This window comes from Castanea sativa, chromosome 6 (genome assembly GCF_040712315.1).
Source record: "Castanea sativa cultivar Marrone di Chiusa Pesio chromosome 6, ASM4071231v1".
NCBI classification, from domain to species: Eukaryota; Viridiplantae; Streptophyta; class Magnoliopsida; order Fagales; family Fagaceae; genus Castanea; species Castanea sativa.
The window spans coordinates 41,695,227-41,717,461 of record NC_134018.1 but is presented as its reverse complement, the minus strand read 5'-3'; the positions used below and the strand labels follow the sequence as shown (position 1 = coordinate 41,717,461).

The following is a 22,235-nucleotide window of genomic DNA, read 5'->3' as shown; positions in this document are numbered from 1 at the left end:
GGGTTCCGATAGAGTTTTGATCGACGCATCTGGAGATCAGTTTCTGATTTAATGGCTTTTGGTTTCTAATTTAATGCATAAAATTTCTTTTGATCGGGGTTTGTTGGTTTTTTGATTTAATGGGTTTGATTTAATGGCTTTTTGTGGTTGGTAATTGGTTATTGGTGTGTGGCATGGTGGTGGTAACTAGTTTTTGTGGCTAGTTGGGTTTGGGTGGTGGCTAGTTGCTGGGAGAAGAGAGATGGGGGAGAAGAGAGAGGGAGTTTTTTTTTTTTTTTTTTCATGAGAGAGAGGAAGAATTGTATTAGAATATATTATATTATTTTAGTGGGTAATATATAATATTTTAATGAGTAGAATGAAAATATAAAAAGTTAGAATGTTGAGAATATTATAAAATGATATGGTATAACTGATAAAGTAATTTTTTAAAATAATAAAATAGAATATAACGATTTTTCCAAATTTGAATGCTCTAACCAATCTTTTAGTCAATCAAACACACCAACATTCATCTAAAATAATAATAATAATAATAATAATTTGAAAGGAAGAAGTCAAACAAGTTGGATTCCCAATAACACTTAACTATTTATTATTTGTCTATGTAAATAGGGATTTTTGTTTCTTTGCTTTGAGAGAATTACGGATGATTGAAATGGGCAGAATTGCCCTTTTATTTTTTAAAAATTATGTGGAAACTTGCCTAACCTAACTTAGTCTAACTAAGACAATCACATTGGGTAGCGGCCCAACGCTTGCCCATTCTCTCTTTCCCCCACACTATAAGATTAAGATATTTTTTTGATGAACACTATAATGTGGCGTTTGGTACGGGGTAATATTTTAGGATTTTCAGGAATGTTTAAAGATTCTTATGTTTGATTGCAAATCACGCTAAGGAATCAGATGCTAGGGGAATCTAGATTCCCCTCTCAGTAGGAATGTGGATTCCCTTTAAAACAGGTGAAAATCCAGACTCCCAAGCTTAAAGGAAATTATATTTTTTATAAATTGACAATTTTAACCATTTTTCATTATCATTTAAGCAATTAACATAAAATATAAAACAAATTATTATAGATTAAACTCTTTTAAAATTATTATTAAGAATAAAAGCATTTGAGAATTTAAATAGTTATTTTTGTATTGTACCTGTCATTTTGAAATATTAGACTATAATTTTAATGAATTTTTTATAATTAATAGTTTATATTTGGTTTTTCATTATTTATTTAGAGGAAGATTTTTTTTTTTAAAGAACTTGGTAGTTCACATTCAAATCTAAGGATAGAATAGGAAAAATAAATAATTCATTTAAGATTCCTGGGAATAAACCAAACGTTATCATCTCACATTCCTAGGAATTTTAAAAAATTCCCAATGAAACCAAACATAGGAATAGCTAGATTCTTAGGAATGTGATTCCTAGGAATCACATTCCTAAGAATCTAGATGCTAACAACAAAGAGCGAGTAATCAAGTCCGACAACGGGTTTTCCAACAAGCCTTAAAAGGAGCTCTAGGAACTCTGACTAGTTCTTTGAACAACGAGTTACATTTACGTACCATCAATGCTAATATTGGCATGTTTGGGACGCTGACAGAAATAATCGATTAGTCCTTCTACTGTCTACTGTAGGCATTATTTTTTTTTTTCCAAAAAAGAATTAAGAAATACTCATGGTAACCCTTCGAGTAGAAAAGAAAAAGGCTCTTAATAATTTTTTTGATTATACATAATTATATAATTGCCAATACAAATTTAGTTCTTTTTACAAACTTTATGTTAATAAATCCAAGGATCTAGAAATTCATTTCGGACGATTGAACCTTCTCAAACTGTTTCTTTTGTTTCAGAAGGAGAATCCGTCCAACTTGATCAACCATTAACGAGTAATCCTAATGTAGGCGGATTTGGTCAGGGGGATGCGGAAATAGTACTTCAAGATCCATTACGTGTCCAAGGCCTTTTGTTTTTCTTGGCATCCGTTATTTTAGCACAAATAAGAGTAATGTGGATTCCCCCGTACCAAACGCCACATAAGATTAAGATAGGGTGATGACCCCCTCAAAAAAAAAAAAAAAAAAAAAAAAAAAGAAGAAGATAGGGTGATGACTGATGACTAAGTTTTATGCCTAATAATTATAAATTTTTGGTGGTTTTGGTTTTGCATAGTAATAAGATTGAACTTCTTGTTCTTCCCAATAAATAATTATTATATAGTTAGTGGGTGAATCTTAGTCCCAATTATGGGGTAACAAAATTCTACGACTTACTCATAGTAAACTATATAATATGATATTATTATTTTCTCTTCCTTCAAATAGCAGTCCCACTAATGACTAAACTAGTTTTAGGCGAAATCATTAGAGTGGAAACTAGCCCATATGATAGGCTTAGTGCTTAAGCTGGGATTTTTTTTTTTTTTTTTGGGGGTACAATACTTAAGGTTAGGTAAGATAATAAATGAGTGAAATCCTCTGTCACATTGCCGTGCACTTCCTTTATGTTCTAAAGCCTACAAACCAACCACGTGTCTCTTCTTTCTTTCTTTTTCTTTTTTTTCTCTCATTAATTATTCCCTTCAAACGGTGATACTAAAAAGACACAGGATTTTCTGTTGAAAAAAAGAAAAAAGAAAAAAGAGAAGAGGATTTTGATCCACAAATGATGACAAATTGTCGTGGCCAGTCTAGTCTAGGACACATAATTGATTATTTACGCAAACTATACTCTATTTATGTGGTTGGTTTTTAGGCATGGCACATAAAGTGAATGAATGGCAATGACACAAAGGATATATGGTCCAAGTTTTTTTAATAAATAATAATCAAGCATATTTTTCCGATTCATTCTCAATTTACCATCATTAATTAGGAAAGCATAAAAGTAAAAAATAAATATATAAATATATATATATATATTGTACTTTTTGCTTAAGTTATTTTTGAAGTCTACTATATCAATGAAAATAAGTTATAACAAACAAAGATTAAAGATTAAAGATAAAAAGTTGTGATTGTCATAAAACATTAAAAAATATTCAATCAGGTTTCAAAAAAAAAAAAAAAAATTCAATCAGAAGAAAAAAAAAATTAGAAAAGACAATAAATATTTTAAAGTGCGATATTCCCTCTCATGTGAATGTGAATTATATGTCTTGCGTTTTACACAAGGAATCAAAATCCTTCACTTATCCTCTTGCTCCTTCCTTTGTTGTTCAATATTTAGTAAATTCATGTAATGTTTTTTGCTTAGGACATCCAGTGTTGTCGGTTACGTGGGGGACTATTAGTCATTCTCTGAACCGTTCATTTAATCTGCTACAAAATACAGCCAAAATTATCATTCAGCAAAAAAAAAAAAAAAAAAAAGCCAAAATTATCACTCTCCCCACTGTCTTTAACTCTTAAACTATAGTATATCTAAAAAAAACAAAAAGGTTAAAAAAGCAGGCTCATGCTCATTCTCACTCTCAGATCTTCACGCTTACGTATATGATTATATCTTAGAGCTTATCAAGGGGTCAGAGGATTGATCACTAGATACATGTTGAGGTTGAACTTCCTCATGTTCACATATTCAAGTATATCTGAAAACATTCATTAATTCAAAAGTCCAAGCAAGGAAGTACTAATATTGGTAACTTGTTGTGAGGGTTCTTTTTTGAACGGTACCAGGTCTAAGTAGAAACAAGGATCTAGGACCTTTTATTTGTTGTTTGGTGGATTGAGTTTGGTTCACCACAGCTAAATGGGGGCTGTTTACGAACCAAGTTGTGCGCAAGTCACATAAATCTCCTCAAGGCAAAAAAATGTGATTCCTCCTAAGTAATAAAATACCATTATAAGTGTTTTAGTGCCATAAAATAACCCTTTACTCTTACAAAATAAATAAAATAAATATTCCTAATATTCACAATGAGAAGGAGATTAAAATAGAGTATTTGAGGTTTATCTTTTATTGTACAAACATTTAAAAGAGTTCCTTTACTTGGTACCCTGGGCGTGAAGTCGTGGTTCCTAGGGATACTAGGCCTGTAAAAGCCCACAATGCTAATTCTCTAAACTATACAATCTTTCTCCATGCTTATTATGCAATACGATCTTTCTTCATGCCTTTTACTATGTGAACACTTAAAAGAGTTTCTTTACGTGGTACCCCAGACGTACTGTCATGGTATCCCGAACGTATTGGTCGTGGTATCCCTGACCTATAAAGCCTGTAATCCTAGAATGCTAATTCTCTGATCTATATGATTTTTCTCTATGCTTATTATGCAATGGAGTTTTTTTTTCCTTTCTCTTTACTTCTATAGGTCCTACATAAAAAATACACTACACAATACACATATCTTCAAATAATTGTTAGTTTCTTAGATTATGATATACATTTTAATACATAAACATATATATATAAATGAATTTCATGAGATTGATTCAACCATGAGGATCCTGGCCTCAATTCTCACAAACTTAATGCTTTTGCACAAGACTTGTAGGATTTGGAACTCAAATCCAAATGGCTTTGCTTGGGCATTGCCTTCCAAGATAGTTAGGTGAGGAGAATTTTTGTGGGAGAGAGTGATGTCTGATGTGTGCATGTTTTGACATTTGTTTCTTTGGAGGCTAAGTGGTATTTTGAATAATCTTAAGGATATAGGACAAATTCCTCCACCTTGGCTCTCTTATTTTTGTTTTATTTCTTTCTCTTCCTTGCTGGGCTTTTAAAGCTTTAAGAAAATGTGTTTTGAACCTCTGAACTCTTCTCCTAAATCCCCATTTTTCTCCCATCCAAATCCCCTCAGTTCTGCTATGCCTTGTGTTCTTTTTATAGCAGACCTGGTCTGGTACCCTAGGCGAGGACGCCCCAGGTCTACTGGGTAAAACTATGTCCTCTGTGATCTGAAAAGGTGCATTGGGCAGAGGTTTAACTTATTTAGGTAATTATAACTCAAAAGTGGCATTTGGTTTTAGTTACAAATGGAAGATTCCTTCTTGGAAAGTCAAAAGAGGGGGTAGGCTGCTCAATACAATGGATGACAGCTTTGGTTGAAAGTGACAATTGAAAGGAATGTGGGGAGGTGTCATGCACATGGGGGAACTGAGCTTTCCATTGGTTCATGCATTCCAAGCAAATATATGAACCAAGGGAAAGTTTTGAGATTATCCTTTCACCAGAAATCACTTCCCTATCACCTAAACCATTCCTCCCTTACTATCCACTCGAGATCCCACAGGCTTGAACTAGGGGTTACAAAGATAATACCTGGTTTTTTACTGGATTTTTAATGGCTTTTTTTTTTTTTGCTGGAAATCTGAACATACATAGGGCCTTGATATTGATTCTTCTTGCTGCATATACCCTGGCCTAAGTGAGATCCTTGCTGCATGTCCTCTGGTTTGCCCGAGATCCTTGCCCGAGATCCTCTTCTTTTTTTCTTTTTTATTATTATTATTTCTTTCTATTTTCTTCTTTTTGGGATTTTGGGTCTTCATGGTCCTTCTTAGCTTCATGAATTGGGCCTTCTTTGTTAAGACCCATGGTCTTTCCTCACTTTTCATGGAATGAGATTTCTTGTGAAATTTTGGTCCTCAACACTTGTATAAATAGAACTATGAAATAAACTTATACTTGTGTAGTAATATCATAAGAATGTCATACCATCTAAGAAGAATGGACACTTCAAAATTTGTGGTGTGTCCATATTGAACATGTCAAAACATCCAGCATGTGTGTAATAGGAGGAAACAATCTATTCATTTACAAAACATAATTTTTTTTTTAATTTTATGAATGTTTTTTAAATTATTTATTTTGAAACTTACAATATACAAAAAAAATATTTATAAAAATACATATTTAAAGATATTAATTAATTGTCATATTCTCATTGAGTCTTAAATTTTCAAGAATAGTTGTGTTATGACGTCCACTCCTAATGATTGTTCTTTATTATCGGAACAAAATACCAATTAATTATAGGTAGAGACTAAACTTTAAATCTCTTATTCAAGAATAAAAGATTTTACATATTGAGCTAACAAAAACCCACTTATATCCTTACTTTATTAGTACCCTTTATTTGTGTAATTCTTTTCATATTTATAATCTATAATAATATATATAACCGAAAATATTGGACTTTTGATTGATCTCATAATATTTTGCCACATAAAATTTTGTATCATCAAGATTTTACATGTCAATATTTTAATATATGTTTTTACTTGGACTTAAATTCTATTCTAAATTTAATCCCTAAATTAGGGAAAATTATAATTTACCCATATATGGTTTGACCAAAATTTAAGTTACCTACCTATGGTTTGAGATTTGACACTTTATCCATTTGAGATTAGCTCAATTAGATTTCTATAACCTAAATATGTAATTTTTCTCTACTTTTATGTCTCTCTTTCGAAAATACCAAAAACATAAAAAATACAAGATCAAATAAGAAAAAAAAAAAAAAAGCTATCCATCGGAACACTTGCATCGTAGAATTTTAAGATGCAGGTAGACAACTTAAATTTTAGTCAAATCTCATGTGGGTAAAATATCAAATTTTAAACCACAAGTTGGAAACTTAAATTTCAGCCAAACAACAGGTGGGTAAATTGTAATTTACCCATAAAAAAATCGTCTAATATACAAATACGAATAATTCTTAGGTACTCCCGGAACACGGTGAATGATGCTCTTTCCTCTCACAATTTCTCCGTGCTCTGGGAGTACCTAAGAATTTTCTTACAAACATAATTGTTAAAAAATATGTATTAAAAAACCATAATTATTTATTAAATAGTTTCATATAAAAGCATAATAATAATAAATACCAATTAATAATATCATAATTATCAAATTTCATATTTAGTATTTCATATAAAAATACAATCAAAATAAATGTCCATTGATAACTATCATAATTATCAAATTTTATATTATAAACAAACTTTGATTTTTAATTTTTAATTTTTTTTTACAGATTTGTTGACTAATATATATATATATATATATATATATATATAAGAAGAATATAATCATAGTTACGTTACTTTGGTATTAGATTGTTATTTGAGGAAAGAAACTGTTAATTTTTTTTATGATGGACTTCTTTTTTCTTCTTTTTTTAGATTGACTTGGTTGGTGCTTCAAAATGTAAGGCGGAAATGGAAGGAATAGGGTATGTTGGTAGGGTGTTTTGAACAACAATTTTTAATATTTAAATAACATTATATGATTTTCACACACTTTTTTATCTATATGTATTTTTAAAAAATACAAATATTGTTCTTATAACTAAATTAATACAAGGGCTATACTACTATAGAGTTTGCTATAATAACGTGATTGGGATTCTTCCAGATAAATGTGAAAAATTGAACGTCACTCCACTATCATCTAGCTCTGATCGACATGATGAAAAGAGATGATAATGGAGTGGAGCCGAAAAGCTAAAAAGGACAAAGTGGGTCAGAAAGGGTAGGCCACTGGCAGAGGCAGTGGAAGGGGCAGGGCTTAATAAGCTTAGAGAGATTTTAATGCATATGTTGTGATAAAAGGGCTCTGGTGCTCACTACATTTTGGTATGGCAACATGTTCAGCTCTCATGGCCTTTTGTGATTCACATGGTTTTGTCTGTAAGATAGTCCTACTTTTTTTTTTAGTTTTTATGGACCTAATCTTTTTTTTTTTCTTTTTTATGGACCAAATCTTATTCTTCATTCACACCATTTCAGACAAAATAAACTTTGGTAAGTTTTCAAAGAAACATATGATTTTGCTCTCTTTTAGACTTTAGCGCGTTTCATGAAGCTGTTTTTTTCCCCACCTTTAAGGCTTTAACCACTTCTTTAAGTTACTTGAATCTCATTTTACCCCAGTTGCCAAAATTTGATTTGATTTTTTTTTTTTTTTTCCACCCAAGAAGCTTTAGAGGAAAGAGAATGAAGTTTGGTGGGTATGTGGAAAGTGATGTATCATCTTTCATCCACAGAATGCTGCCTAATAAAACTATTAAATTAGGAAAAGTTGTAAACTTGTTCATGTGTGTGTGCGTGAGAGAGAGGGTGGGTATGATAAAAGATAAACGGTCATCGAAACCAGCTTTATTTTTGGGGGGGGGGGGGGGGGGGGCGCACTAGTAGAGTTGTAGTTGGTGTGATTGTTTTGCTCATGTAACTGTCGTTGAATCACGTGAATGTGCCTTTTCATTGTCATCAATTAACTCAGAACCGTTCGGTTTATTTTCCGTGTGAGAACTGAAACTCTTCTGTTTATATGCATATAAAACCTTTATTTTTATATATATTTTTTGGTTAAGAGGGAACTTTATTAATATGCATATAAAACTGTTCATTAGAGTTTTCCTGTTTTTTTAGCATCTTTGTCCTTTATATGAGTTAAAACTTTGGACAAGTTTCAAACTTTCGTGCTGGACTAGTCGTCTCGATGAAGGTGAGGGATTAGGTACTTCGTTACTTTCCCTTTTCATCAACCAAAAAGAGGTGATAAGGCGACAAAAAATAGGTAAAATAAAAAACAAAACTGCCGGGCAAATTAATGAGGGCCCTTCTACATTTATGTTTTCTAAATAATTCAGTGTGGTTGAGCTTCAATCATTTGAAAATTTACAATTTCACCACTAGTTGTAGGGGTAAGTTAAGTCCTTGAGTTATCTTGCTGTTTTTCCTGGGTTCTAGTGAATGGTGAATATTGTGCTCTATTTTCTATGATAAAGACTCGTGTGTGATAAGAAGTGGGTTCATTGAAAAGTGGGTGAATGTGTCATTCTATCTTCGTTTTGCCCATTAAATGTAGAGAGCTTGATGAGTGTCATTGGAATGGTCATCTTGAAATTCCTCTATTTTGTTTTCTAGAAAAAAGTTGATTCTATTTGAGAGTGCCACTTCAGCTTCTTTTTTTTAAGTGCAGATCTGCAGGTGACTTTGCTCAACATCATAACTTGAGGGGTGACAAAAAATGGATCTTGATTATAGCAAGTGTTGGAAAACTCCAAAGGTTTGTGCAGTTTGTTGCTTGTATTGGTGTAATTTGTGTCTCCTTTTTGCCCTGGCTTTGTTCCTCTCTTCTTCTTCTGGGGCAAATAGAGTTTGGCAAAAATTATTGGTAGAAATTTTTGTTCATAAAAACAGTCAGTAGCTATATAATATACTACTTTAATTGACTGAATTCATGCAATGTTGGTGGCTTAATGCATTTCAGAAGGAATCTTGGAAGACAGTCCTCCTCTTATCCTACCAAAGCCTTGGTGTAGTATATGGGGACCTGAGCATTTCCCCTTTATATGTCTACAAAAGCACATTTGCAGAAGATATTCAGCATTCAGATTCCAATGAAGAGATTTTTGGTGTTCTTTCTTTTGTTTTTTGGACTCTTACTCTAATCCCTCTATTCAAGTATGTCTTTATAGTACTTCGAGCTGATGACAATGGAGAGGGTAAGTACAATAACAAATGAGCCATGTCTATATCATCCAGTCTTTAGGTTGTCACTTGTAACTTATGCATGAACAATAATTTTGCAGGTGGTACTTTTGCCCTTTATTCATTGATATGTAGGCACGCCAGAGTGAGCCTTCTACCCAATAGACAGGTTGCAGATGAAGCACTCTCTACATATAAACTGGAACAGCCTCCAGAGAAGAAAAACAGTTCAAGGGTGAAATTTGTGCTTGAGAAGTACAGATGGTTGCACACTGCTTTGCTAATTTTGGTTCTTCTTGGGACTTGTATGGTAATTGGAGATGGAGTGCTCACTCCAGCCATTTCAGGTAGACTTTCTGGTTATAAATGTGCTGATAATATTTAATTATAGTTTTTTTTTTTTTTTTGGGGGGTTTGCTGACTATCTAATTTCAATTTGATGTAGTTTTCTCTGCGGTTTCTGGCCTTGAGTTATCCATGTCCAAGGAACACCACCAGTGTAAGCTTATGAGCCTGTACTCTCTTGCATATCTAATTCTGCTTGTTTCAATCATATTTAATCCTTCAGGGTGTTATATGAGAATCTGCTTTTATAGTTTTATAGCATTATTACTTTGTATTTGATTATACTCGTGTCTGCAATTTTTTTTGGTTGAGATAATATTATTTAATCAATCAGTAGCCTTCTGTTTTTGATCTTTGAAAGTGATAATTGGATATAGGGTTCCACTTCGTCATTTTGACCTAGTGAACAATAGCTATTTGGCCTGAGGTGGAGGGCCGTCCAAATTGCTTAATTTGTGTAAAATGATCATGTCCTGCCCCTCTAATGGTCCTACCTACTTTTATTTTTCTATAGAAGGAGATATGGATAAACTACTCCACAATGAGATTGACAAAGGTTTGAGACTTGAAAAATGTAAAGTGGTTATCTATGGATATAATTTACAATATAATGCTGTTCAAATCAAAAGAGGATAAAATGTTTGTTATAAGTATGCCCATAACATGCTGATGTTTGTATCTGAGAATAAAAGGGAATATTTTATGTGGAATTCGGGTTTGTTTTCTGCACTAAGTGAGAAAAAAATGTTATTGTTTGAATAATTTCTTTTTAGGTATGTAAGTGCATTAAGCAATATATTGGTTGGATCTTGATGCAATGGTAAGTGCCCTCTGCCCTAGCAGTGTTTTGTCTCGTTGAATCCTACTTGTAATCTACCAATTATCTCTCCCAAAGCCTGCAAAAGTGGTAGTCTTGTGTATTGAAGAGGATGAGGCCCATAAGCGTAAGTCCTAAACTCACTCTAGTATGAGTACTATAACTCCAGGGATAACAAAGGCACTTATAAACCATCATTCATTCTCCCCTATTCAGTATGTTTTATATTTTTCATTTCATACCTTGGATGTCCCAAAGTATAATATGATTGTGGTGACTGAGATACTGTTTTGGTTTATATGGCATTAGATTTTACTATGTTAAATTGTAACAGTAAGTAAATTGTGTGTTTTACATGATCTATTTTATCTTGTACATTTATACTTTGCTGCCATTTGCAGATGCAGTGGTTCCAATTACTTGCTTCATACTATTGTGTCTATTTGCGCTTCAACACTACGGCACACATCGTGTTGGGTTTTTCTTTGCACCAATTGTGTTGACATGGCTACTATGCATCAGTGCCCTTGGCTTATACAATATAATTCACTGGAATCCGCATGTCTACAAAGCTCTTTCCCCATATTACATGTTCATATTCTTGAAGAAGACAAGGATAAGTGGATGGATGTCTTTGGGTGGAACATTGTTGTGCATCACAGGTAAATTTGAAAACACAAACACATGGTAAATTCACATGTCTTCTAGTGCTTCCCCCCATCCCCCCTTGCATATTTTATGAGTTCTAGATGATGGCTATGGTATGAACTCTGTTAAGGCCTCCAACTATCAGCCTCTGAAAGCCTAAAAATCTGAAATTGACATGTCAACACTCAACAGAGAAACATGCCAAGTAACACTAAAAACTTCCCTTCTCTTCCCTGGCAAAATATAAGCAATTTTAGGTGTAGATATATTTTTGTCTGAAACCTCAGTGATGTTTAAGGTAGAAATTCTCAGGTGTAACTAATTTGTTTGTTATTTATAAAAACTGGTTCCAACTTGAGGTGCAATCTAATTTACCATGTGTAGCTAAGCTAGAAGTATACATGACATTATGCAGGGTCAGAGGCAATGTTTGCTGATCTTGGCCATTTCTCATACACTGCAATTCAGGTAGCTCTGACTTCTTTTTTTGGTGAAAAACTTATCCTTTCAAGCTTTGGTTTTAGTAGTGTTGTCCAGTGTCCACCCATGGAAATGTCTGACTTGCCTATGAATGAGTGGAGTTTAACTACTCTTCTTATTGCAGATTGCTTTTACCTTTCTGGTTTATCCAGCACTTATACTGGCTTATATGGGTCAAGCTGCTTACTTGTCACACCATCACCACTCCAGCCACGTGATCAGTTTTTATGTCTCAGTTCCAGGTATACCTCAATCATTCATGCATTTTATTATGCATGGTGTTAAAAATTGAAAGTCTATGGTATTGAATTGCGTAAAATATTGTACAAGGGACTGCCTTTATATAGGCAAAGCTATGGGTACTGTACAAGCAATAGGAGTGCAATACAAGTTAGTAAAGCACAATAGGCCTAAAGCCCGTTGGGCCTGTATGTTAACACATGTAATGGGATAGGCAATTAAACCTGCATACAAGTCCATTTTATGTTATTTATGAACAACCCAAAATCATGTACTTGGCTAGGATTTTTACTTATTATGGAAGGCTTAATGGTTTAAAGTTTTTGGGTGCAGCACCTGTGAGGTGGCCAGTGCTTGTAGTTGCCATTCTTGCTTCTGTTGTTGGAAGCCAGGCAATCATAAGTGGAACATTCTCTATCATAAACCAAAGCCAATCACTTGGTTGCTTCCCAAGAGTCAAGGTCATTCACACCTCTGACAAGATACATGGCCAAATTTATATCCCTGAGATCAACTGGATGCTCATGATCCTCTGCATTGCTGTGACCATAGGATTCAGAGACACAAAACACATGGGGAATGCATCTGGTAAGTTATGCTTTTATATCTTTTTTGCCAGGATCATAACAGAAAACTTATCATCAAATTCTATAAATTTCTACCTAAGCTTAAGCCTGAACTAAATCATGAAAACCCTCAGAACCATCAGAGAGAATTGTTGAAAGGTCATCTTCTTTATAAGGATCATTGACAACTTCTGCTGAGATCTTCTGGGGAAACCATTTTATCACATTTATGACTTTCAAATTCATCACTTTAGTCTTCAACCTTGTGCAAAAGATCAATTAGCTTTTCATTTACTCGGATGATATATAGTTATTGAGAAGATGTTTGTAGTGTTTTTGGGTTAAAAGGAAGGGATGGGTTAATTTAAATTACTTCCAATTATAAGAGTGACAATTTTTTTTTTCTTGTTTGTTGCAGGGTTAGCAGTGATGACTGTGATGTTAGTGACTACATGCCTCACATCCTTGGTTATCATCATTTGTTGGCAAAAGCCCCCTATTATAGCTATCACCTTCCTGCTCTTCTTTGGCTCTATTGAATTACTCTACTTCTCAGCTTCACTCACCAAGTTCAAAGAGGGTGCCTGGCTTCCCATCCTTCTAGCCCTGATCCTCATGACTGTCATGTTTGTTTGGCACTATGCAACCATCAAGAAATACGAATATGACCTTCACAACAAGGTTTCATTAGAGTGGCTTTTAGCCTTAGGACCAAGCTTAGGAATTGCTCGGGTTCCGGGAATTGGTCTAGTATTCAGTGATCTCACCTCTGGTATTCCAGCTAACTTCTCACGCTTTGTGACTAACCTCCCTGCCTTCCACCGTATACTCATCTTTGTGTGTGTAAAATCAGTTCCTGTCCCACATGTGCCCCCTGCTGAGCGGTATCTTGTTGGCCGTGTTGGTCCTACGGCTCATAGGTCCTATAGGTGTATTGTCCGGTATGGATATCGTGATGTTCATCAGGATGTCCATTCCTTTGAAACTGAGCTAGTTGAGAGACTAGCTGATTTTATTCGCTATGATTGGCACCGAACAAATTGGACTAATTCTTGCAATGAGGATGATGCATCAAGATCAAATGAATCATCCAGTGAGAGTAAATTAGCTGTGATTGGAACTGTGGCATTCTCTGGGCCACCAGCTTATGAGATTGAGGAGAATGTGCAGCCAGAAAGTGTGTCCATTGAGTTCCCAACCGTAGAAAGTGTTAGAGATGTTATTGAGTTGGAACCAGTAGGTAAAAGAGTGAGGTTTGCCATTGACGACGAGTCTGAAATCAATGCACAAACTGAAGTGGATGCACAATTGCAAGAAGAGCTTGCATATCTCTATGCAGCTCAACAAGCAGGCACTGCATTCATACTGGGGCATTCCCATGTTCGAGCAAAGCAAGGTTCTTCTCTCTTCAAGAGACTGGCCATTGACTTTGGATATAATTTCTTGAGGAGGAATTGCAGAGGGCCAGATGTGGCACTCAAGGTGCCAACAGTGTCTCTTCTTGAGGTTGGCATGGTTTATGTAGTGTAGGCCTCATATGTAGCTAGCTTTCTTTTGTTTGCTAATGTCACATACAGATAAACCTGGAAGAGGTGTGAATGTAAGGTGATACAGTGATTGTGCGGATTAATGAGGATTTTAGAAATATTAACTCTACCTTCATAGAAATTAAGCGAAGGGAAAGAGGGGGGGGGTGGTTAGTCTGGTTCATAGATGATTCAATTGCCATCGCAGTCATTGAACTCTAGGGAAAAATGAAATTGCTACTATAAAATTTTAAAAATTCTATGAAAGGCTGACTAGAAATTCTTGTAAATAAGATTTCCAACTCCAGATTGCTTTTGGCTATGGAATGTAGAGGGCATCCTTTTTAAAGCCAATTTATGTAAAAATTTCTTAAATATTTACCTTCTTTTTTGTCCTAGTTATGGTGGTAGTTTTATCCAATATATATTCTAAGTGAAATAAACCAATGAATTTAGGCTATTCCAAACGAACTTAAAGGTAGTTCATGTAGAACCCAGCGGTTTGACGGAAAATATTATAATCGTCACAAAAAAAAAGTTCAAAAAAGTTCAAGTATTTGATGGCGTTCTTAAAAATGTTATGAAAACATATTTTTTACTACTTTCTCACATTTTTTCATCTCTCAGGCATATATATAATTTTTTTTTTATAAATTAGATTAAAAAAATTGTGAGTGGCGATTGGTGGTGGCAATAATGGTTGGTGACCAGAGATTGGAGACGTTAGTGGGGGCGATGGAGGGGTGGCTAAGTGAGGGGGTGGGGGTGGACAAGTTGATCATTTATTTTTCCTTGCATATAAGAGAGTTACACTAGTTTTGCTGCTTTTGTTTACAACTCATATTGGACTAGTTTTGCCAACTTTTGCTTCAGAACCTAGTGCTCTATCATGTTTTTGTCATGTGCAGAGGTTTACATCATGTGAGAGTTATAAGATAATTACGTATTTAGAAGAAGAACTCTAGGCATTCACGTCTTAGATAAACCGAAGTATTCAATTTTCCACTAGTCAAAATATTTCCTTTTGAGTGTGATGGATCATATTATATAGATTTTATACTTATAAATTTTGATCATTCTTCTAAGCTTTGGACCCTTTGGAGTCCTAATTTCAACATTAAATAATAAAAGTCATAGACTAACTTAAAACTCAAGTAAACACCCTCCAATTCATTAAAAAAATAAAAAAATAAACACTCCTAGACACTTTTTAAATATTATAGCAAAATAATTTTTAAATGTGTAAATAGTACCGTAAGACTTATTTTTAATAAAGAAGTGACTGAAAAGTATATAAACAGTAAACGCACCGTCTATAAACAGTAAATAAATCGTGTAAAACAGTATATAAACAGTACTATACAGTAGATGAACAGTATTCTTGTCCTAGGTTGAAATCCGTGCGTGAAAAAAAAAAAAAAAAAAAGGTTAAAAAACGCTGAACCCTGCAATCCAAACCAAGCCTTTGAAGCTCCTAGAGAACTGGACCGAATTTTATGTTAGTCTTGCTTGAATTAAAAGTGAAATGCTGGCCCAACAAAACAACATTCATTGTTGTCAAAACTGAAAGCTACACATTAAAGACCATCAAAAAGCTTTTCTTTTGATTACATCAAGTAGTCAAATCGAAAGGATTTCAATGAGATCAGAAATTTGAGAAACATTATGAGTTAGGAGTTTGAGATATCTAGTGAAAATATGGCGTCTAAGGTCCTAGAAGGGAATGTTTGTTTCTAGAATTTTTTTGTTTTTTTTCTTAAATGGTTTTGTTTGGGTGTATAGTCAAACACTCTTCTATTATTTATAAACTTGTTTTATGGTTTAAACTGAATTTCACCTTTTATATTGGGTAAAATGTAAAAAGGCCCTTTAGGATTTGGGTTTTAAGAAAAATAAATGAAACTTCCCCAAAATGATTCTACACATAAATCATAGTGAGAAAGAAAATAAAAATTTCGCAAATAAAAGTGTAAAACATTTTCTGGAAAAAGTGTCTTTATTTTTGTAATCAACCCGATTAACCTACGATTAATAGTACTAAACACCAAAAAGTTCCATAAACTGAATTGAAGAGGAACCAATTCGTCCTCTCCCCTTATTTTTAATTCTTTTTAATAACAAACTAAAATAAATGAAAGGAAGACAATAATACAGTATAAATTTAGGACAAAATTGAGTCACAATTACTTTGATTCAATCACTTGATTGTGCTAATAAGATATATTAAGGAAGGTTATATATATATATATATATATATTATATTCTGGATTGGTCATTATAGCCACATGACTTTTAGTCTAATAACTTAAGATAGAATCAAAAGAATTTACCTAAAGCACTAGAATTCTATCAAAGATATTTCTGTAATCAATCAGAGACTGACCCAAGGGCAAAACCAAATGCTCCTCTCAAACTATAATAGTCTGGTAGAGCTCCACGTAGTCTTGTACTAGCCACCAGATTTGCTGAGTGGCGACCATGCTATATTGAACACTTCGTGGCTGTAATTTAATGGTCCAAACAAGCAAGACGTAATTATCCCTATACCAACATTTAAGGAACAGGTATCATAACTGCGTAGAGAACATAGTACAGCAGCTTCTGCTAAGGGAAGTAAACATAAACATGGGACTGAGAACTCTTCCCTTGACACCACATGGCAATCTCCCTTCAAATTTTGGAGTAGCACAAAGCTTGTCTAACCACAGGGTCAGGTTCAACAAGAGCTTTAAGTTCACAGTTTCAGCTAAATCAGAGAAGGATGATCAGAAGGAAGAACCCAAGGAGAGCAACCAATCTTTGTTTGGTAATATAACAGAAGCTCTCGATTTTTCTCAAGTTAGATCTGCTGAGGATGCTCAGCTTCTGGACGAGGCCAGAGAGTTCACCAGGTCTGGAGGGAGAATGAATAGGGAACAGGTGATTTTGGCTTAAAACTCATCATTTGTGATATATTTTGTGTCATTGTGTCTGTGTGTAATTAGCACTTGTGTATTTTGATTTTGCATGTTACTTGCTATGTGTGCATGCAACCAACATGATCTAACTGGGTCTTTCAATTTATGCAGTATGGGGCTCTAAGAAGGAAAATTGGAGGGACATACAAGGATTTTTTCAAGTCCTATATTGAGGGTATGAACCACAACTTTACAATTTTGCTTAGCAATGTACTGATTTTGGACTCATCAATTGGTGTGACTAATTCTTTGCTTAATATCTGCCTCCAATGAAGTCAATTCTTCTTACTTTGCATAATTCCTAAATCAAAATTTATTTAGTATTTACCACTTTATATTTGAGTTTGACTGTCTCTTTTAAAGGTTTTTATTTTTTATTATTTTTTATTATGAGTTTGGTCCTGTGATTCCCAAAAATAAGCCCATATATTGGTTACTTTAATACCAGTATTCTAGTACCAACCTAAAGTTAAATTACTGGCAGTAACTAATGAAGGCCTACCTTATATGTTAAAACCATGATAAATCTTTCTCACACTGTTAATTTTCATAATCTTCAATAATCTTTATCCTTCCTATTTGATTCTAGTGGATGGGCAATATGTTGAAGATGGTTGGGTTGACAAAACGTGCAAGGTTTGCAAGAAAGATACAAAGGGCGAGGCAAGGCAAGTGGACAGGCTTGGAAGATATGTTCATGTAGCATGTTTGGAGAGGTCAAAATCAGGAAACTTCTTTACCAGACTTTTCTCAAGATAAAGATGATGGTTGGGCTAAAAATTTTCTTTTCTAGTGATTGTACTTCATTTAACATGCATGGTAGGAGAGAATTGGAATTGCCTTTCCATTGTATACCCTAGAAACTCTATATATATAGACAGTTCAAATCAGAATTTTGTTCATCTTATGAGCACCCTTGGTTCTTTAGTTCTTGTGTTGTGGCCCTTCCATCTGATGCTTAATTTCATCAATAACCAAATGTTTGAACTCTAGAGAACATTGATCGAGCACGCTCATAAAAGCAATTGCATTTCATTTACACAAAAATATGTGTTGTTAATTAATTGTGATGGAAACTATAGTTTAATACCACCTACATATTTTAGATTGAATTCAAAATTGTAATTGAGTTGTTAATTTTTATTCTCTTTCCTCTTTTCTATGAAATATATTTGATAGTTTACATATAAATTGCATAAACATACATTATTTATGTTTTTAAAAATGTCCACTGACTATTTGGGTAAATAACAATGAAAAAAATAACATTTAATCGAAGGTAGACTTGCCAAAGAAGGAGAACGTCAGCTAAGCAGTTATTTAATTTTCAAATGTGAACTTCTATTAAGCAAACAAATTCAACCCTATAATAATATAATAATATTTCTTATAAAATTTAGGTAAAGAAAAAAACACTATAATTGTCTAAAGACTAATATTCACACATTTACAAATAAAAAAATTTGTCCAAAGCACGGGTCAACCACTAGTATTTAGAAAAGGATGGAACCAGATCAAGAGCACACAAATTGCATTGCCAACTACTTCCAAGACTTCAATAATTTCAGCTGCACAAGCTTTAAACCTGCCCGGTTATATATATGGCTTTGTCCATATATATATATATATATATATATAAGGTTTAATTAAGCTATTGTTGCAGATTAAGTATAATGCTTCAACTTCCTCAAAAAAAAAAAAAAAAAAGTATAATGCTTCAAAGTCATACGACAATCCTTCAATAATGGCCATCTGCTACGTCTTGGCTTCTTCATTCTTTTAGCAGTCGGACCAAACTTAGCAAGTGAGTTCTGATAAACTCTTATTCAATGTATGTATTTTAGTTGTACTATATACTCACTACCTTCTAAATACTAGTATATTTATAATCTAAAATGTGACCAATGTGAAATTGTATTTGACCAATGCTCATTTTCTTTTGTTTCATTCATGTATTGAGTTGTCAAAGCTCATTTCTCACAAGTTTTTATATTAGTATCCGAGAGTTTCAACTTTCAATGTTGAAAGCTTACGCTAAAGTTAGGATTATACAGGCGCCACACAATAGGAAAGGCAAACCCTGACAAAATTGCCAAAGAACACAAAAATCACTTTTGAAAAGACAAATAACAATGGACAAGCAATAAAGACATAAATGTAACAAGCAATATTAGAGATATTATAAATTATACTACATTAATCTTATAATTCAAATAAGAGAAGGTAGAAAATTAAATTTATTATATTATCGATATAGCACAGGTTCATTATCACTTCAATTTATAAATTTTTTTTAGTGAAATTGATAATAATTTTAGTATTTTTAAAAGAGAATTATTATATGGACTAGGTGAAGACTCCACACACTTTCCCAATGAAATGAACAGGTGGTTGAACCCAAAGCTAAATGGGATACCTAAAGTGTTAAGTAGTAAGTGCTAAATTGATTTTTAATTATTGTCCCAATTAAGGTCGTTCTTCTATTGGAGTATGCAATGGATTGATTGGTGACAACTTACCATCACCAAGGGAAGTAGTTGCCATGTACAAATCATATAATATTGGACGAATGAGACTACGATCCAAACCCATCAGTATTACAAGCACTTCGAGGGTCTGGCATTGAAGTCCTGGTTGGAGTGGCAGATCAGAATATTCAAAGGCTTGCAAATTCCTATAGTGCAGCACAAGATTGGGTCCAAAAGAACATCAGGTCTTTTTGGCCTGATGTCCACTTTCGATATATAGCTGTTGGAAATGAAGTTATCCCTGGAGACTATGCCCAATATGTCCTCCCAGCAATACAAAACTTGCACAACGCATTAAGCATTGGAGGGCTTTGGCACCATATCAAGGTTTCTACTTCAGTTGAAACATCGGTGATGGGTGTCTCTTATCCACCTTCAGCAGGGACTTTTGCCATGAACACCATGAATTTTATGATACCTATTGCACGCTACTTGAACAGCATTGGTGCACCACTCTTAGCAAATGTGTACCCTTATTTTAGCTACATTGGGGATCCTATAAACATTTCACTAGCTTATGCATTGTTCACTTCCACAAGTGTGGTTGGAAGGGATGGTAATTTAAGTTATATTAACCTGTTTGATGCCATAGTTGATGCACTGCATGCTTCACTAGAGAAAGCTGGAGCACCCCAAGTTCCCGTGGTGGTGTCGGAGTCAGGGTGGCCCTCAGACGGCAATGCAGGAGTGGCAAGCATTCATAATGCGCAAGTGTACAATACAAAACTTATAGAGCACGTGCTGTCAAATGGTGGAACTCCAAAACGGCCTGGAAATCCAATCGAAACATAGATATTTGCTATGTTAATGAGGACTTAAAGGGTGGTGCTGCAGTGGAGAGACACTGGGGGTTGTTTTATCCCAACAAGTCACTAGTTTACCTTATTAATTTCATGTAAGAATGCGTTTGGAGCCTGTCATTGAGATTTCAAACTTGTTTTGTTGTAAGGTATTCCATTGAAAACGAGTGTACTACTGCCACCATAACTATGACAAGAGAGAGACCTAATTACCATTTTCAAATACAGAGTTAGCCAAATTAGGAGGTCTCTGCTTTATTTTGTCTAATAGGTTTTGGATAAAAATCTAATGTCCCAAAATGGGAGCTCCACTCAATATTCCACCAACAACGCTTTGCCAAAAACAACCCCCCCCCCCCCCCCCCTCTTAATAAAAAACCAAAGCTGTTGAATGGAGTATAGAGTCAAATACCCCTAGTGGGTCAAGTTGGAAAATAAAACTATGAAAAACAAATTTTGATTTAACAATATAAACCCCAAAAAATTAGTAATGAAAAAAAATAAATAGATAGAGTTAGAAAGATTTCACAAACTATAAAATCACACAAATAGCATTGTTCTTAAAGCTTGATTCGTCTTACCCAAAGTAAAACATAGTGCGAATGACTTTCTTAACTGAACAACCTCCAAGATTAGACTATAATAATTTCTTCAAGTTGGACGCATACCCAAACAAGAAGAATAAAAAACAACCTTATTTGTCTTTGATTAAACCAAAAATTAGAACCTAAAATTTTTGGGGAGATGAGTAGAAAAATTAGAGCAGAGCAAAAGAAGAGAGGAGTAGTTCGGAAATACTGAAGAGAAAAAAGTGGAACAAGGTTTTTACTGTGCATTCAATAAATGCCCCCAAAGGGTTGAACAGAAATTGGGCTAGAGAGAAATAGAGGGAAAAAAGATAAAGCTAAGAAAGATAGGAACAAAGCCAAACCCAAACCCAAGCCCAAGCCCAAGCCTGACACCTAATCTATTATTTTCAAGTTATCACTTTATATATGTAAAAGCTTATAAACTCATAATATGGTTCACTCCTAACTAATGTGGGACACAAAACACAATGCTAAGTGTTTGAAACACAACCCACTCCAACATGACATTGTTCAAAAGGATTAAGGGCCCATAGTTACTCCAATGATGTTCTTTAGGATTTAAATTTCAATTAAAAAATAATTAGCAAATTGCTTAAATAATTATGGGTGTCCCATCTGAGCCCAAGAATGAATGGTTAAGGATAGCAATTGAGCATGGCAGATTATGGGTGTCCCATCTTAGCCTTGCAATTCTTTTAGGGCCCGTTTGGACGGAGGGGAGAAGCAGGGAGAGTGGAGTGGAATAAAATAGAGTTGGCTAAAATTAAGTTAATTTTGAACCAAATTTACTCTACTTTACTCTACTTCCTATAATTTCCCCTCAATCTAAACGGACCATTAGGGCAAAATAAACCCATGTTGGTCAACAACAGGACAAGCCAAGTCAGTGTAACGTAAATGCATTTTACTGCTCCAAGCGAAACCAAAAATTTTTATTTGAAAAACTAACGTTAAGGCATAGTATCAATTCGTAATCACTTTGGTACAAGAATATAAAAATTTTCAGTTGATTCGATATTAGCCAATATAGAATTGGTTATCCAAAAAAAAGTCAATATAAAATTATAGATTAAAAAAAAAAATTTCAAAAGACCGTCGTATTGACAAAAGATTGTTGATGAATAAAATCAAAAAAAAAAAAAAAAAAATGATATGAGCTTAGATTTATGATTTAATTGGGCTGGTAGCTTCAGAAGCCCATGTGATTTGTGAGTCCTACTCCTAAGCTAAAGTCCAGCCACAACCCAATCCATGACTACGGTATATGATATGGCTGGCGGGAATG

General features: G+C 34.0%; 2 protein-coding genes and 1 pseudogene across 6 annotated transcripts; all 3 read left to right on the top strand.

Annotated features, from left to right (window-relative positions):
* Positions 1–7,387: 7,387 nt before the first annotated feature.
* Positions 7,388–14,217, top strand: LOC142639093 (potassium transporter 2). Of its 5 annotated transcripts, none has more exons than XM_075813198.1 (10): positions 7,388–7,593; positions 8,942–9,028; positions 9,233–9,467; positions 9,555–9,800; positions 9,899–9,952; positions 11,017–11,277; positions 11,679–11,731; positions 11,868–11,985; positions 12,317–12,571; positions 12,968–14,217. In XM_075813198.1, exons 2-10 carry the CDS (start codon positions 8,990–8,992, stop codon positions 14,077–14,079), a joined length of 2,373 nt encoding a protein of 790 aa, XP_075669313.1. In that variant the 5' UTR covers positions 7,388–7,593; positions 8,942–8,989; the 3' UTR covers positions 14,080–14,217. The 5 variants fall into 5 exon arrangements, with proteins under 5 accessions (XP_075669313.1, XP_075669312.1, XP_075669309.1 ...); XM_075813197.1 differs by lacking the exon at positions 7,388–7,593 and adding an exon at positions 8,241–8,259; XM_075813194.1 differs by lacking the exon at positions 7,388–7,593 and adding an exon at positions 8,392–8,536.
* Positions 14,218–16,525: 2,308 nt separating this feature from the next.
* Positions 16,526–17,934, top strand: LOC142639094 (uncharacterized). The gene is made up of 3 exons (XM_075813199.1): positions 16,526–16,994; positions 17,144–17,207; positions 17,622–17,934. The coding sequence occupies exons 1-3, from the start codon at positions 16,701–16,703 to the stop codon at positions 17,789–17,791; spliced, it is 528 nt and encodes a 175-aa protein (XP_075669314.1). The 5' UTR covers positions 16,526–16,700; the 3' UTR covers positions 17,792–17,934.
* A 322-nt stretch (positions 17,935–18,256) lies between these two features.
* LOC142639985 (glucan endo-1,3-beta-glucosidase-like) lies at positions 18,257–20,459 on the top strand (annotated as a pseudogene).
* Positions 20,460–22,235: the final 1,776 nt, after the last annotated feature.

Excerpts from the sequence above, each read along its gene's own strand:
- LOC142639094 (XM_075813199.1), top strand. The coding sequence starts at position 16,701 with ATGGGACTGAGAACTCTTCCCTTGACACCACATGGCAATCTCCCTTCA. Across the intron at positions 16,995-17,143 it reads GGAGAATGAATAGGGAACAG|TATGGGGCTCTAAGAAGGAA; the intron begins GTGATTTTGGCT and ends CAATTTATGCAG. Across the intron at positions 17,208-17,621 it reads TTTCAAGTCCTATATTGAGG|TGGATGGGCAATATGTTGAA; the intron begins GTATGAACCACA and ends ATTTGATTCTAG.
- LOC142639093 (XM_075813198.1), top strand. The coding sequence starts at position 8,990 with ATGGATCTTGATTATAGCAAGTGTTGGAAAACTCCAAAG. Across the intron at positions 11,278-11,678 it reads AACATTGTTGTGCATCACAG|GGTCAGAGGCAATGTTTGCT; the intron begins GTAAATTTGAAA and ends GACATTATGCAG. Across the intron at positions 11,986-12,316 it reads TTTTTATGTCTCAGTTCCAG|CACCTGTGAGGTGGCCAGTG; the intron begins GTATACCTCAAT and ends TTTTGGGTGCAG.